General features: G+C 34.3%; 1 protein-coding gene across 1 annotated transcript in view; it reads left to right on the forward strand.

Annotated features, from left to right (window-relative positions):
* The window catches only part of LOC133336854 (ubiquitin carboxyl-terminal hydrolase 36-like), a gene marked incomplete at its 5' end in the record, with an annotated part of 69,471 nt that overhangs the window by 45,419 nt on the left and 8,093 nt on the right, over positions 1-15,959 (forward strand). The window contains one exon of the mRNA XM_061545127.1: positions 14,960-15,068. Coding sequence (XP_061401111.1) covers positions 14,960-15,068 — 109 coding nt within the window. The remainder of the gene's footprint in view (positions 1-14,959; positions 15,069-15,959) is intronic.

The following is a 15,959-nucleotide window of genomic DNA, read 5'->3' on the forward strand; positions in this document are numbered from 1 at the left end:
TTGCTACGACTACAGGGATCGTTGGTATTGAAAATGGGGTATATTGGTCCATTTTTTGTTATAACCCCCATTTTTCGGCATTCGTGTTTCAAGCGAATTAACTGTAATTTGGCATTTTCATTACTCATACAAAGGTCAATCGACATGTTCGGTATGTACAAGGACCTGGTTACGCATTTCGTTATCTTCTAGCCCGTTTTTTTCTCCCTTTTTATTTTTTATTATTGTACTTTCTTTGTATTTTTATTGGAATTCCACTTTGTGTTCATTTTTCCAATTTAAATAACAACTATAAATTCTTTTCAACGCCTTACATACTTCACCAACTGTTGTTTTTGTAATGCAAAATGCAACAACACATTTTGTAATGCAAATACAAATTCAAATTGAAAATAAAATATCAAGGTGAAGTTGAAACTAGAATAAATACCCGTAATCTGGTTTAAGTTCAAGGTCATTTTACAAGACTTGTTAGACAATTTGTGTGTTTTGTTGTTGTTGTAGGCTTTTATTATTTATTATTATTACATGCAGCTGCCTTAGACAATTATTATTCTAACATTCCAACTATTAAACATTAATGATTTTTTGATCGGCATTTAAGTGTTTAACCTGTTGCATTTAAATTATATGTCATATTATTTGTTGAAATTTAAATACAACAGGTTAAAGACTCAGATGCCGATCAAAACATACAAAATCTGACCATTGACGTAAAGCCAAAACTTGATATTGATTCATAAAAATAAATAGAATTTTATTTTTCAACTATTTAGTTTTTTTTAGTGATGAGTAAAGTTGTTCTACTACTCGAATCTCTTGGGTTGCCTAGTGCCATGTTGGGTGTTCAGTTTCTTTAGTTTTTTTTTTTATTTTTCAATTCAAAATTCTTCTTCGCATGTCTGTTCAAAGTCTTCTATTTATTGAAACGGGTTTTTTATTTATGACCAAAATGCTTCAAATGCCTATATTTTCATTTGTATGTATGTATGTGTGTGTGTATTATTAATTTTATCCCAAAAATAGTTTAGAATTTGGAAACTGTTTTGATTGTCAATTGTTAAACCAGTGCAGTTGAAATGAACACAAAATAAATGATTTTTTTAAGTCTTCATTGCAGTGGGTATGTGAAGGTCAGCCTGATTCTATTTTGGAAAATATATGAAGCGAAACAGTATAAATCTTTGAAAATCAAGAGTCATACAAATAGATAATATAGAAGAAGAACAAATATGATATTAGACGGAAGTAAAGCTGCGGAACGCAAATATGAGCATTAGAAGAGCTTGAAAGAACACGGACTATTTGAATATAGAATTTCGGCTAAGAAATGTGGAGTTCGAATCATAATTTTGGATTCTATAGTTACTAGAAAAAAAAAATAGATAATAAGAAGTTAAAAAATTGCCATGCTTGTATACCCATTACTATTAGTTGGATATTCAAAATACCTAAGTTCGATGGGGACTAGAATATAAAGGCTATGCTTATAGTTCGATTTTGGTAGGAAGGTTTAACACTTAATGTAAACATGAAATATCAAATGATGCCATTTCAGTTGAAAAACGTACCGAAAATCTTCAAATTACCGAATAAATTAAGCCTATTTCCCCATCTTACGTCAATGTTAGTAATTTCAAATGATATTCATACAAATAAAATTGGTTGGTGAAAACCGGTATAAAAATCGTATTTATTATCTGAAACCCCGGTTCAAAAATGAAGGGATCTGGTATTCATGACGTGTTTGGTATAATGGTATCTATTTTATTATAAATATCATGGAGGAATGCGACAGTTCTTAATAATTCACAATTTATTCGAAATGTATTGGTGTACGTAGATATAAGGTTTTCTGAACAAGGATCAGATAAATGTGCAAAAGAACAATTATCAGGATTTTTTAAACTATTTAAAATCGAGCACGAGAATCCGAAATGCCAAATTACATCCTCTTCAGACTTACCGATCTATTATAGGAAGCATTTTTTTGACTTCCATAAAAAGACGTGCAGGTCTTCAACAATAAGTCTTACTGTTATTCTACAAGAAGAACATCTGGAGTTTTTAAGGAGTTCCTTTTTATTTTACGAATACCATTTGGTAATTTTTATGCAGATCTTCTTAAACCCCTATTAATTTTTACTATGAAATCTATCTAGTCTTCTATTAAAAGGACCTTTCATGTGTGGGTGTGTTTTTCTTCTAAGACGTCCCTGTTGGTCTTCTAGAAGAAGGTTTTATGGTTTCCAGTAAGAATAATATATGGTCTTCTGTGGGACTTACATAATTGACTTCCTGGTCTCCAATTGCAACATCTATTCAGATCTTCTATGTGTCTTCTATAAGAAGACAAGAAGTCCTTGGGGTCTTCTATAAAAACCTTCCGGTCATCTATAGGAATAACTCCTATAAGATTATATACTGGTCTTCTATCTGAAGATATGCTGGCATTCTATACGAAATAATTTTGTATTCCATAAGAAAACCTTTTGTTTTTCTATTATAAATCTATTTGACATTCCATATAATATAAATAATAAGATCGTTAAGTCTTATATAGGTATACGTTTCGGTCGTCAATGTGTAAATCAGCTAGTCTTTTGTGACGACACATTCTGGTATCATATAAGAAGAAATTTTGACCTATTAACAGAAATTATCCTGGTCTTATATAAGAGGACTTAATGAAGATCCTTAATGGAGACCTAATGGTCATCTATAATACCTGGTTTTCCACATGAAGATTTTTGGTCTTCTATAAGAACTTTTGGACTTATAAAATTGACTTCCCGGTCTTCTATTGAAGTTTCTCTCTTCAGGTATTCTATGAAAAATCTACTGGTCTTCTGTAGGAAGCCATTATGGTCTTTTAAAAACAAAGCTCCTGGTTTTTTACAGATTACTTTCTGTATGTTCTATAGGAATATACCCTATACGAAAACCTTCTGGGTTTACAAAATTAAATCTTCTGTATAGGAGAAACCTATTGATCTTGTATAAGAAAACATTTTGTTCCTCTATTATAAAAACTTCTAAAATAACATATAAACTGTTCCGGTCTCCTATAAAGAAGACGTTCTTCTTTTCTGGTTTTAAAAATATTATGTTCCAGATTTATAAAATCCTCTTCAAGTATATGAAGACCTTCTACAGATTTTATAGGCTTCTGTGAGAAGTGGAGACATTTTGGTCTTCTATAGAAGTTCTTCTGCTAAGCAATACGAATACATTCTAAATCTATTGGTCTAATATAAGAAGTTTTACCAATATTCTATAATACAATCTACTGGAAGACTTCTGTGACGATACACTCTGGTATCCTATTTTGAACTTATATATAGTGTGACTTCTATTGAAGTTTCTATTCAAGTCTTCTATACGAATATTTTCTGGAAACCTTCTGGCCTTCTATATGAAAAACATTTGGGTATTATATCAGAAAAACACTTTTGTTCTTCTATTATAAAAGCTTCTGAAATTCAATATGAAGTTTTCCGATCTCTATAGAGAATACCTTCACTCAAGAGAATACCTTTTCCAAGTATATGAATACCTTCTACAGATTTTACAAGCTTCTGTGAGAAGTGGAGAATTTATGGTCTTGGAGAATATTTTGGTCTTGTTCTACTGGTCTTTTATAAGAAGATTTGCCATTATTTGCCACTTGGTAGACTTCTGTAACAAATGTTTCTGATCTTCTGATCTATTTGTCATATATGCATAAGAAAATCTTTTGATCGGTCTTCTTAGTTCATATCGGCTTGTCGCCGCTATGTTTTTTCTGTTTTTTGTTCCAACTCTCCTCCATTTAACACACATTGAATCTTTCCAAACTTCCGCTGGCTGTTAATTGAATTGTAAATTACAACACTTTTAATTGTCACTTCGAATATCAGTAACTGGTTAACTGACATTTGTGGTGTCATTCAAATCATGACAAACTTGTTATTTTCTAATATTCCCATAAATTCACAAAAGACAAATTCGCTACCAATTTACAACAAAACACAGCAACAACAACATCAATTTGTGTGTTTTCTGTGATTTTGAAATAATCATAAATTCCGCAAACAAATGCTTTAATTAACGCAATGAATTTTCACATTTCAAAATCCAATGACAGACGGACTGGCAGGTATCGGAGGTTCGAAGACATATGTATGTCCACTGTGCGTACATATGGTCACCAACTGCAATGTGTAGAACTCGGTCACAATGTGTGGAGTGGAGAATTTAGGTTATTGGTTCAGACAGATTGAAGAAACGCCTCGAAGGTAGGAAAATTACATCACTGATGGAATGAAATCACTCAAAAAAAAAAAATTCTCAACAAAATATAAAAATCCAAACTATAACATGTTTTAACTAATTACCACTGACATTATCATTAACGAAAAATTCGAAAAGTATCCGCAGTCGAATCGACATTTGAGAATCAAATTAAATATCAATGGCAATTGACTGGCTGGCTGGCCACCATTTGACCACCATTCGGTGTGGCCAAATACCAAACATGGTAATTATGACAATTTAACGCACGATCGCCAAAAAAATGTTGTAATCCAGTTGGGCTACTTACCGCCGGCCGGTTAGGTCCAAGTTGGTGTTGTACAGCTCGTTATTTTAATCTTTTCTTAGTTTGAAAATTTAATTCTGTTTTTTTTTCATTCTTGTTTTTGGGGCTTCCATACGCACCATCTGTTGTTGGTAAAATATCAACAGAGCGAGCGGAATGGAGTTTGTTGTTGCCAGTTGTAATAGCAGCTGTTAGTTTCGTTGAATAGGCAAATTAAGAAATTTTGTGACAGATACAAATAAATATTTTTTTTTTTTGTTAAGTGCTAAAATTAAATAATATAAAATATGACTAATGACTTGTGTATTAGAGAGGTTAAGATAAAAAAATTTTTAAGTAATTATTGCCCAATACTATGGTAATAATAATAAATGGAATTGAGTTATACAAATCTAGATGACGGAAATATTGCAGATTGCCCATAGTGAAAAATATTTAAAAATTAAGAAATCGTTGAATATTTATTTTAAATTACAATAAATTAATACATATAATTTCAAAAATTTATTTTAAAGCATTTGATATTTTTAGAAGATCATTTGGTAGTTTATTAGAAAAAATTACGGTTTTGAGTACCGCAAATTGTAAGACTAAAATAAAATGTATTTTATAATAATACCATTTTCTATCTCCAGAAGACCTCTTCGATATCTTCAATATAAACCAGTAAGGAAAGTAGTAAAGTCGGACGGGGCCGACTATATGATACTCTTCACCTCTTTGGGTATATTCAAAAGATGAATCCTAACAGACGTCGAATTTTTGAAAGACCATAAAAATGAAATTGGATCCGAAGGCATGCCATTCTGCAACCTATACTAAATTTTTCATTTGGTGAGATATAGAGTGGCTTCTTACAATGGGATACAAATATGTAAATCAATTTAAAGCAAATATCAATCGGACACCCGTTGATTATTTGAATAAATATCTGATAAACATGAGGAGTTTGGAGTACCATTTACTTAAAATCGGACGAAAATATATATAAAAACTATATCTAAATCTAAACCGATTTCATCGAAACTTGTCACAGGTTTTGAGTTCTTGATGCAACATTTACTTAAAATCGGGGGAAAATATATACGGTAGCTCTATTCAAATTTGAACTGATTTCAACAAAACTTTCCACATGCTAGGTTATATTAATTCAGTACTTTATTTAGTACACTATGCCAAATTTCGAGCAAATCGAAAGATATATAGGACCTTTGGTACACCAGTTACATTAAATCGGACGAAAATATATATGGGAGCTATATCTAAATCTGGACCGATTTCCAGGAAACTTTAAATACATAATTCCAGACCTAATTCAGTACACTATGCCAAATGTCGTGCAAATCGAAAGATATATAGGGACTATGGTGTACCATTTACATTAAATCGGACGAAAATATATTTGGGAGCTATATCTAAATATGAACCGATTTTCACGAAATTTAAAACACATCATTCTAGCCTCAAGTTAGTACCCTGTGCTAAATTTCGTGCAAATCGAAAGATATATAAAACCTATGGTACACCAAATCGGACGAAAATATATATGGAAGCTATATCTAAATATGGACCGATTTCCAGGAAACTTTAAATGCATCATTCCAGACCTAATTCAGTACGCTGTGCCAAATTTCGGGCAAATCGAAGTATATATAGGGACCGTTTACATTAAATAGGACAAAAATATATATGGCAGCTATATCTAAATCTGAACCGATTTTTCCCAATTTCAATAGGGTTCGTCCTTGGGCCAAATAAGTGCGCTGTGCCAAATTTCATCCAATTCGGATCATAAATGCGACCTGTACTTTGTTTACAATTTAACATGGACAGACAGACGGTCGGACGGATGTACGGGCGGACGGCGGACATGCATAAATTGACTCAGAAAGTGATTCTATGCATATTCTCCAAAGGAACCATGTGTCTATCTCGTTTCCTTTTGCCTGTTAGTGGGGTGAAGGGTATAAAAAGAGGAAGTGGTATTTGATAAGAAGAAGTTTAGATATTTTATGTTAAGTTCTGTTCTGATGTTCTTTATATGAATAATAAGTTTATTAGGTCTTATATAGGAATACATTTTTGTCTTCAAGTATAGTCGGACGCGGCCGATCATACGATACCCTACACAACTACGACTGAGTTCTAACTTTCTAAGGAAGTTTATTCCGAGCCTGGGAAATATTTCGTGACATTTGCACCCTCTTACCCGATTAGAGGTCAACAGCACATCTTTCATACACTGACATATTTTCCGAATATTACTAATATTCAGTACAGACCTTCTTATTACTTGTCCAGATTGACTTCAGCGTGGGTTGTATGGTGATAATCGGCTTATAACTTTGGCCTATAGATCGACTAAAAAAATAAACAAAAAAATAAGTTTTCGGTCCACTTCATCCCAAAATTATTATCTGATCACCGAAAATTATAAGCGCTGCCCTTGACCATAACTGGAGCCCATGGAAAATTTTAAATCGATCAGCGTTATATTTCCCCTAGTGTGGTAATGGATTACTAAATAATATCTGAATATATAAGCACCTGTAAATATTTATGTGTAACTCCAACATCCGAGAACATACGACAATATAATTGGTATCAGTTTAAAGGTCAGCCACTCCTCTTTGTTATGCTATCAACTTCTCGGGTCTATGTCCTTTAGGAATAAATATATACGCCATAGAATCAAAATTTTGTCATTTTCCACACAAAAGTTAGGGTCCATTTGACTCGCTAAATATTGACCGATCTATCAAAACAGGCATGCTTATTCTTTTGCCCGATCCCTTCTCCATGTAAAATTTCACGGTGTTCGAGCCATAATTGCGGCCTCTGGAGCGACCAGAAAAACCGACAAAAATTTCATATTTGGACCATTTCATCCCCGAAATATTAATCGATCTTTACCCGAAACAATAGGGGGTCTTCATTAGCCAAAACCAATCCTACATGCAAAATTTCGTGAAGATCGACTCAGCTAGTCGAGATATGACCTACATATTATTCTGGACCTACATATCTATCGTATGAATTAGGATATATCCTATGGTTGAAGATCTTCTCTATTTTCCGACTTGGTTTTTGGACGAAAATAGGCGATTTTCTAAAAAAAAACTTGTTGGTCTGTCATTTTGGTAATTTTCTACGGAATTCAATAATCCTAGTTCATACCAGAACCATATATGTAGTCTTTCTAATTGCGTTGGAATTTTGAGTTTCGGATGTTCCAGTGATCGGCATTCACGTTCGCCACCGAAAATGAGGACCTTTCTTTGATTACAAGAAACAACAACAAGACCGCAACAACATTTTCTCAATTTATCTACTTTTTTATGTCCTCAAGTCTTTAACATAATGTATGCTCATCCGGTTGAAACCCGTGAACACTGGAAATTGTGAAAGTGGTGGCGGTCCTTTCTCATTAGTAGACCAAACCTTAACCCCTTTCTTTGCAGAAACTTTTTAGAATACATCCAATACCAATAGGAGATCTAGTTATGCCACAAAGAAAAACTTTATTTTATGCATGAAAGTCCTTGGTATAAACCACTATTGAATTTTACACAATTGTTTTCCTTTCCTTACATCAAAGAAAATACCCCTTTTTTCCAGCCATTCACATGAATGGTTACACAGTTGGGAATAATTCTCTGATGGCGTTTTTGATGTGGTCTACAAAAGGTATTACCTTTAATTTTCGACTATGAATGAATGAATGAACAACATATTATATATGAGAGTATGTGTGAATGCGTGTGTATGTGTGTGCGTGAAAATGTTAATACAAATTTCCATTTGTGGTCGTTTGTTAACAATGCCATTGTATTCCCAACATTCTGTTGTAATTAACCCTTTTATGTGTTGGTGTTAAATACAATAGCATCCATTGGAGTGAAAGGAAAATGTATGTTTGGATGTACGAATATGTATTTATGTTTATTTTGTGTAAAGCTACTTTGAAGTGCTGCCACAGATGTTGTGTTCGCCCGATGAACTTTGATGTGTTTGTGTATATATGTACATATGTAATTATTTGAAAGGAGTCCTTGTGAAATATTTCAATTTTCTAGTAGCATTTCTTAGAAAAGCTCATTTTAAATTAATATTCCCATGAATAGTAGATCTCATTTGAAAGTTATCTTCTAACATCATAAACGTGTGTCCTTCCATCCTTTCATACATAATAAGGCCAGAATTTCCTCGAATCGAATGTCATTAATGACCTGTGTAAATGACATAAATGACAGTTCTACTTTACACAGCTCTTGACATTAATACCGAATGGTTTGCTATATTGCTGCTACTGGAGATCGTACAATTCCAACAAACTTTTGCTTACATGTGTGCAATAGCAATATTATTGCACATATGGGTGTGTGTCATATATATGTGCTGTAGGTTTACAATTGAATTAGTAATAATTGTTTTATGGTTGTGAAAATTAATTTATTTCAAAAATCTGCACCAACACCATCTCCATTCGATTTTTAATTCGATTGGTTTTCATTTAATGATGTTGTTCGCACATCACAGAAAAAGTGTTTATGTGTATATATGTTGCTAATGGAGTGTTATTAATTTTGCTGATCATTTTTTTAATTTTTTTTAAATACATGTATATAGAAATTGCCCCTGGAGTCATGGACAAGTGAGGAAAGATAAGAAAGAATATAAAACTTGTGAAAACCCTTTAAAGTTCGACAAGGTATTTATAGTCTCCACCATGAGGTGAATATTCAAGATAAATAAAATCAATCGGGGGTTTTATATGGGAGCTATGTCATGGTAAATTGCTGTTAAGAAGTAAAATGAAATATCAAACTATATACCCTGAGATTGGAAAACTGGGCTGGGGTCTGTAACATATCGAAATCCTTAAAGTACCAGAAATTGAGAGGCAAGGTTATAAGCTACCCAATGGAAACCCAAAATATAAAATTTGATTCAAATCCTCAAAATGTCAAATTATGGGCCGTTATCAATACATTTTATAGAGAGATTTTCTACCCTATAAGAACCCAAAAACTTGCGCAAACTCCTCAATATAACGAAATTTTGGACCTATTGATATATGCAGAATGGACCTGATAATTAACCGACATTGATAGGTTTTAGTTGAAAGATTTGTTACCCAACAGGAACCCATAACGCCAAATCACAGTCAATTCGGATACCTATCGAAGTTGTAATGAGGCCTTCTAAAGGATGAAAAAACTTTCATATGGAAAATTCGGAATGTAGGTCTATTCATTAACATATCTGCTGCAATTTTTCTCAGTGTATAAAATATCTCCTCACAGGATATACAGGTCCTTGGTTTGGTGTATATATATATCTCCTCACAGGATATATAGGTACCTTAGGTTATTTCAAAATTTCGACCTACTTTTGTCTTTTTCCATATATAGTTTAATGGCTCATTTTCGAACCGATGTCTATATAGTACCTTAGGTTATTTCAAAATCTACTCGACCTACTTTTGTCTTTTATTTTCCATATATAGGTCCGTGTAAATGTTCCGCCTTATTTACCCTACTTTGACAGACCTAGCCGAATATTGCAATACTTGATTTGGTATTTCGGATTCTCAAAAATATATATAAAAATTTATATAATTCACATATAAAGGTTTCACTCGATTTCTGCCATATTTTCGACCAGATGTGGTCTTTATTTAGTATTTTCTATAAGGATAAAATCCCTTTGACGTTTAAATTTCTTAGAGGATCTCCACCTAAGTTCGACGACTAATTTTAGATATTTATACTAATTTTAGATATTTATACGATACACAGCTATGTTGTGGGAATATTACACATTCGGTTCGGGACAGGGGAATATTTAGGGGAACCAAAATTGACCAAAAAGTTTGTTTTTGTCGCACGAGAGACCACAATTATGATCCGAACATTACAACATTTTATGCAGAGAAAGCGATCTGACCATGGAACAAACATGGCTATTTTCATGCTAATCGGTCAATACATAGCGGCACAAATGGACCCACACATTTGTGTGAAAAACGGCAAAATTTCTCTTATATGGCATATATATGTACCACCCCTAAAGCACATAGACCAGAGAATTTAGACAGGGTGGACAACCCTGGAAAAACAAGATTCAGAAAATATGCTAGGGCAAGAAAGAGGAGCTGTTGATCTCAAGTCGATTAAGAGGGCACACATATCGATCAAGAGGGTACCTAGGAATAAACTTTTATCTTTTCATGCTAGTCGGTCAATACATAGCGGTACAAATGGACCCACACATTTGTGTGAAACACGGCAAAATTTCTCTTATATGGCGTATATATGTACCCACCAAAAGCATATAGACCAGAGAATTTAGACAGGGTGGACAACCCTGGAAAAACAAGATTCAGAAAACATGTTAGGGCAAGAAAGGGAAGCTGTTGACCTCAAATCGATTAAGAGGATACACATATAGCGAAATATTTCCAAGGCTCGGAAAATGGATCCGCAGAAAGTCATAGTTCCGTGTACCCACCAAAAGCACATGGACCAGAGAATTTAGACAGGGTGGACAATCGGGAAAACCAAGATTCAGAAAATATGCTAGGACAAGAAAGGGGAGCTGTTGACCTCAAATCGATCAAGAGGGTATACATATGGCGAAATATTTCCAAGGCTCGGAAAATGGATCCGCAGAAAGTCATAGTTCCGTGGTAGTTGAGTAGCGTATCATTTGGTCGGCCCCGTCCTACCATATTGCTCCACTCATTGATTTTAAGTTCCTATTGACATTTTCCAAAGAAGTAAATGGAATTTCAGTCTTCGGATTCAGACAGAATAGGAAACATCTTTGCAGAAAGTGTTCAATGTGGGACCATGTTTTGGCATAGAGTAGTAGTAGGCCCGTGTTTAAGCATATACTCTTATTCAAATATTTTATAGTTGATAGCCGTAAACTAATTTTCTTTAGTTTTGAGTTTCGATTTTCAGTTCAGAAAAGCTTCATGTATGCAACCTGAAGTTCGTATGAAGGTTTAGGTTTTCACGGGAATTTCTTTCAGCAGAAGTTTTTATAATTTGGCTTTTCGGCTTCTAAAATATATATATATATATATATGTTCTCGTGGATCCCGACCACTTTTTAGAAATTTAGAATGCACTGACCTCATTTTCGTACCGAAGTGATCGATTTCTGGCATTGTTTTCATTCAATTTTTCATCAATAAATGCATTAATTTGTCATTTGCGTTGAACTATCATTAAAAGTTCTTCAAAATATTTCTTTCTGGGGGAAGAACCAATGAAGAGTTTATCTTATCTTTAGGGGACATATAAGAACCCCTAACTATGGTATATTGTCACAATTGACCTTATATATTGATAAAAACCTCCCTTGTAAAAAGGTCACAATGTCTCTCTGATTGCCTCCATTGCAAAAGATAAACACGTAGACGACACCTGACCTGAACTGCAATGTACATTTCGAGAGCAATCGATCAATTAAACGAACACAATGGTCACACATTTTATAATGTCTGGCAGGTTCAGATAAGCATAACTGTCTATTGAATGTCCATTATGTATGTCCTTGGTGTCCTGATACTATGCATGTTGTCTCAATGATAATTAATTACAAATGACAAGATTTTGTAAAAATGAACGCACACACACACACCCACCCACCGAGAAATGACTGTTGATTGTCAATGGATTGCCATGGCGAAATGTGGGGTTTCAATGCCCCAGCCAGGATGGATATTGTGAGCAAGATAAGTGTGTGTATGTGTACCTTAGTACAATAATAAATGAAGACAGATACGCAATTAAATGGTGAAGTTAATATAAAGTCATTATGGAATGTTCGGCAAAGTAGAGGTAGATACAACTGGGCTCTAAGGCTTCTGAAGAATAAAATAGTGCATATGATGAAATTTGCAACAAAAATTATTGATAGAAAAGGTCTTCTCCTATAGAAGACCATAAGGTCTTCTCCTATAGAAGTCCAGAAGGTCTTCTTCTTTGGAAGACCAGAAGGTCTTCTTCTATAGAAGATCAGAAGGTCTTCCTCCATAGAAGACAAGAAGGCCTTCTTCTATAGAAGATTCAAGGTCTTCATTTATAGAAGACCACACGGTCTTCTTTTATAAATGACGGGAAGGTCATATTTTATTGAAGACCATAATACTGTCTTGACCAGAAGGTCTTCTCCTATAGAAGACCAGCAGGTCTTCTCCTATAGAAGATCAGAAGGTCTTCTCCTATAGAAGACCAAAAGGTCTTCTCCTATAGAAGACCAGAAGGTCTTCTTCTATAGAAGACCAAAAGGTCTTCTTCTATAGGAGATTAGAAGGTCTTCTTCTATAGAAGATCAGAAGGTCTTCTTCTATAGAAGACCAGAAGGTCTTCTTCTATAGAAGACCACAAGGTCTTCTTCTATAGAAGACCAAAAGGTATTCTTCTATAGACGACAAAAAAATCTTCTATAGAAGACCAGTAGTTCTTCTTCTAGAAGACCAGAAGGTCTTCTTCTAGAAGACCAGCAGTTTTTCTTCTAGAAGACCAGAAGGTCTTCTTCTATAGAAGACCAAAAGGTCTTCTTCTATAGAAGACCAAAAGGTCTTCTTCTATAGAAGACCAAAAGGTCTTCTTCTATAGAAGACCAAAAGGTCTTCTCCTATAGAAGACCAGAAGGTCTTCTTCTATAGGGGACCAGAATGTCTCCTCCTATAGAAGACCAGAAGGTCTTCTCCTATAGAAGACCAGAAGGTCTTCTCCTATAGAAGACCAGAAGGTCTTCTCCTATAGAAGACCAGAAGGTCTTCTTCTGTAGAAGACCAGAAGGTCTTCTTCTATAGAAGATCAGTAGGTCTTCTTCTATAGAAGATCAGAAGGTCTTCTCCTATAGAAGACCATAAGGTCTTCTTCTATAGAAGACCAGAAGGTCTTCTTCTATAGAATACCAAAAGGTCTTCTTTTATAGAAGTTCAGAAGGTTTTATGAAAGACCAAAAGGTCTTCTTTCATAAAAGACCGGAATGTCTTCTTCTGTAGAAGACCGGAATGTCTTCTTCTGTAGAAGACCGGAATGTCTTCTTCTGTAGAAGACCGGAATGTCTTCTTCTGTAGAAGACCGGAATGTCTTCTTCTGTAGAAGACCGGAATGTCTTCTTCTGTAGAAGACCAGAAGGTCTTCTCCTATAGAAGATCAGAAGGTCTTCTTCTGTAGAAAACCAGAAGGTCTTCTTCTATAGAAGACCAAAAGGTCTTCTTCTATAGAAGTCCAGAAGGTCTTCTTCTATAGAAGATAGTAGAGGTAGATAAAACTGGGTTCTAAGGCTTCTGAAGAAAATAATAGTGCATATGTTGAAATTTGCAACAAAAATGATTAATAGAAAAGGAATATATAAAACCTTGTGCCATATATTGATTGTAATTAGGGAAGGAAGGACTTTACATAGCCTAATTAAAAATCAGAGAGCCAAATGTAGGCAGTTGAAAAAAAACTCTTCCTGTATGAACAAGAAAGTGGAAGGATTGGTCCTCCACAACATCTAAAATGGGTGGAATTTATATCCATACATCGATTTGCAAATGGGACGGAATAATGTTATGAACATTTATTGATATTTTTGTCAGAAAGTATTTTGACCTTTTGGAAACCCAAATGCCACCTTCAGTTTGAAAATTTGAAATTGATGGTGGCCTTTACAAGGACCTTTCTTCCACAAAGTATTTTGTTCAGTATGACAATATCAAAATTCGTCGGGGCACTTAAATTTGGAATATGTAAGGTAGTTTCTCAAAACATGGATCTTCATTAAAAACTATACCTCAGAATGTATGTTGTCCTCACAAAAAAGTACGGTTTACTGTGTAGGTTATACTAAATCCATATTTTTATCCATTAGCATATTTTAAATTCTATCCTTCAATCTGCATTATTTTAATTAAGTGCGGAATAATGCATCATAGCCAACGCTTGACATTGATATACATTTTTCTATGTTTGACACATATTTCCTCCATTTGAGAAGTTTTGTCAGCGTTTGCTTTTCGCGTCATTCATAGCTCTTGGCGTAATGGTTCCTGTCAAAGTGGAACAGCACAGACGTCACATTTTAATGAAAATGTAATTTCTATTTCACTGTCAACAGCATGTCACATGACGTTAATCCAAGCAAGCATCAGCACAGCCACCCACCCAACCAATCACCCACCCATCCAGCTACGCCACGTTTGCAATGAATGAAAAACTCTGTTGCCATCAATTGCAACAGTTTTCATCTGGACCGGGACATTAATGCAATTTCCCTTTTTAGCGTTTCCAATAAAAATGAAAAAAAAACTTGAAATGCTTTCTCATTCCACTCACTTCTATATTTATTCTTTCTTCTCTCTTCCAGGCAAATTGGTTTAAGGCCACACAATATTGTCGTTACCATGGCATGCACTTGGCAAGCATATCATCGCAGGAGGAGAACGATAGACTGGAAAAACATATCAAAGATTTTGGTAAGTACCCCCCCAAGACATACGTACATAGAAACGACGAGAAGAAGAAGAAAAAAACGATGAATAACGCTAAGTCAAATGGAGAAGAAAAAAGGAAAGGAGAAAGTTGAAGATTAACAACCTGTTCGGTTGTGCAGAAATATTTGGCGAATAATGCTCCACTAATTGCTAGCATTATTCGTATACGAAAAATAAGGCATCTGAAAAGCAAGGAAGGCTTTAATAGGAACTATTTTTGAAAAGATAGAAGTGTGAGAATGAATTGGGATTCTTGTATGGGGATCATGAGGAATCATTAACCTACATAGAATTTTTTTTTGAAGAATATTCTCTGAGGCATGTAAATTCCAGGTGTAAGCCACTTTAGAAGACCAGGAGGTTTTTTTAGAAGACCAGAACTTCTTCTTTACAAGACCAGAAAGTTTTTTAAAGAAGATTAGAAAGACTTTTTTAGAAGACCAAAGTGTCTTCTATTATAAATGACGGAAAGGTCGTCTTCTATAGAAGATCAGTAGGTATTTTTCTATAGCAGATTATAAGGTTTTCTTCTTCTTCTTTAGAAGACCAAAAGGTCTTCTGTTCTAGATGACGGGAAGGTCTTCTTTTCTTGAAGACTAGAAGATCGTCTTAACCAGAAGGTCTTCCTCTATAGAAGACCAGAATGTCTTCTTCTATCGAAGACCAGAAGGCCTTATTCTATAGAAGACCTGTAGGTCTTCTTCTATAGACTACTAGAAGGTCTTCTTCTATAGAAGATCAGAAGGTTTTCTTTTATAGATGACGGGAATGTATTCTTTTATTGAAGATTAGAAGATCTTCTTGACCAGAAGGTCTTCTTCAATAGAAGACCAGAAGGTCTTCTTCTATAGAAGACCAGAAGGTCTTCTTCTA

This window comes from Musca vetustissima, unplaced genomic scaffold (genome assembly GCF_032173495.1).
Source record: "Musca vetustissima isolate MV318-11 ecotype Yass unplaced genomic scaffold, APGP_CSIRO_Mvet_v1 utg107557, whole genome shotgun sequence".
Lineage (NCBI taxonomy): Eukaryota > Metazoa > Arthropoda > Insecta > Diptera > Muscidae > Musca > Musca vetustissima.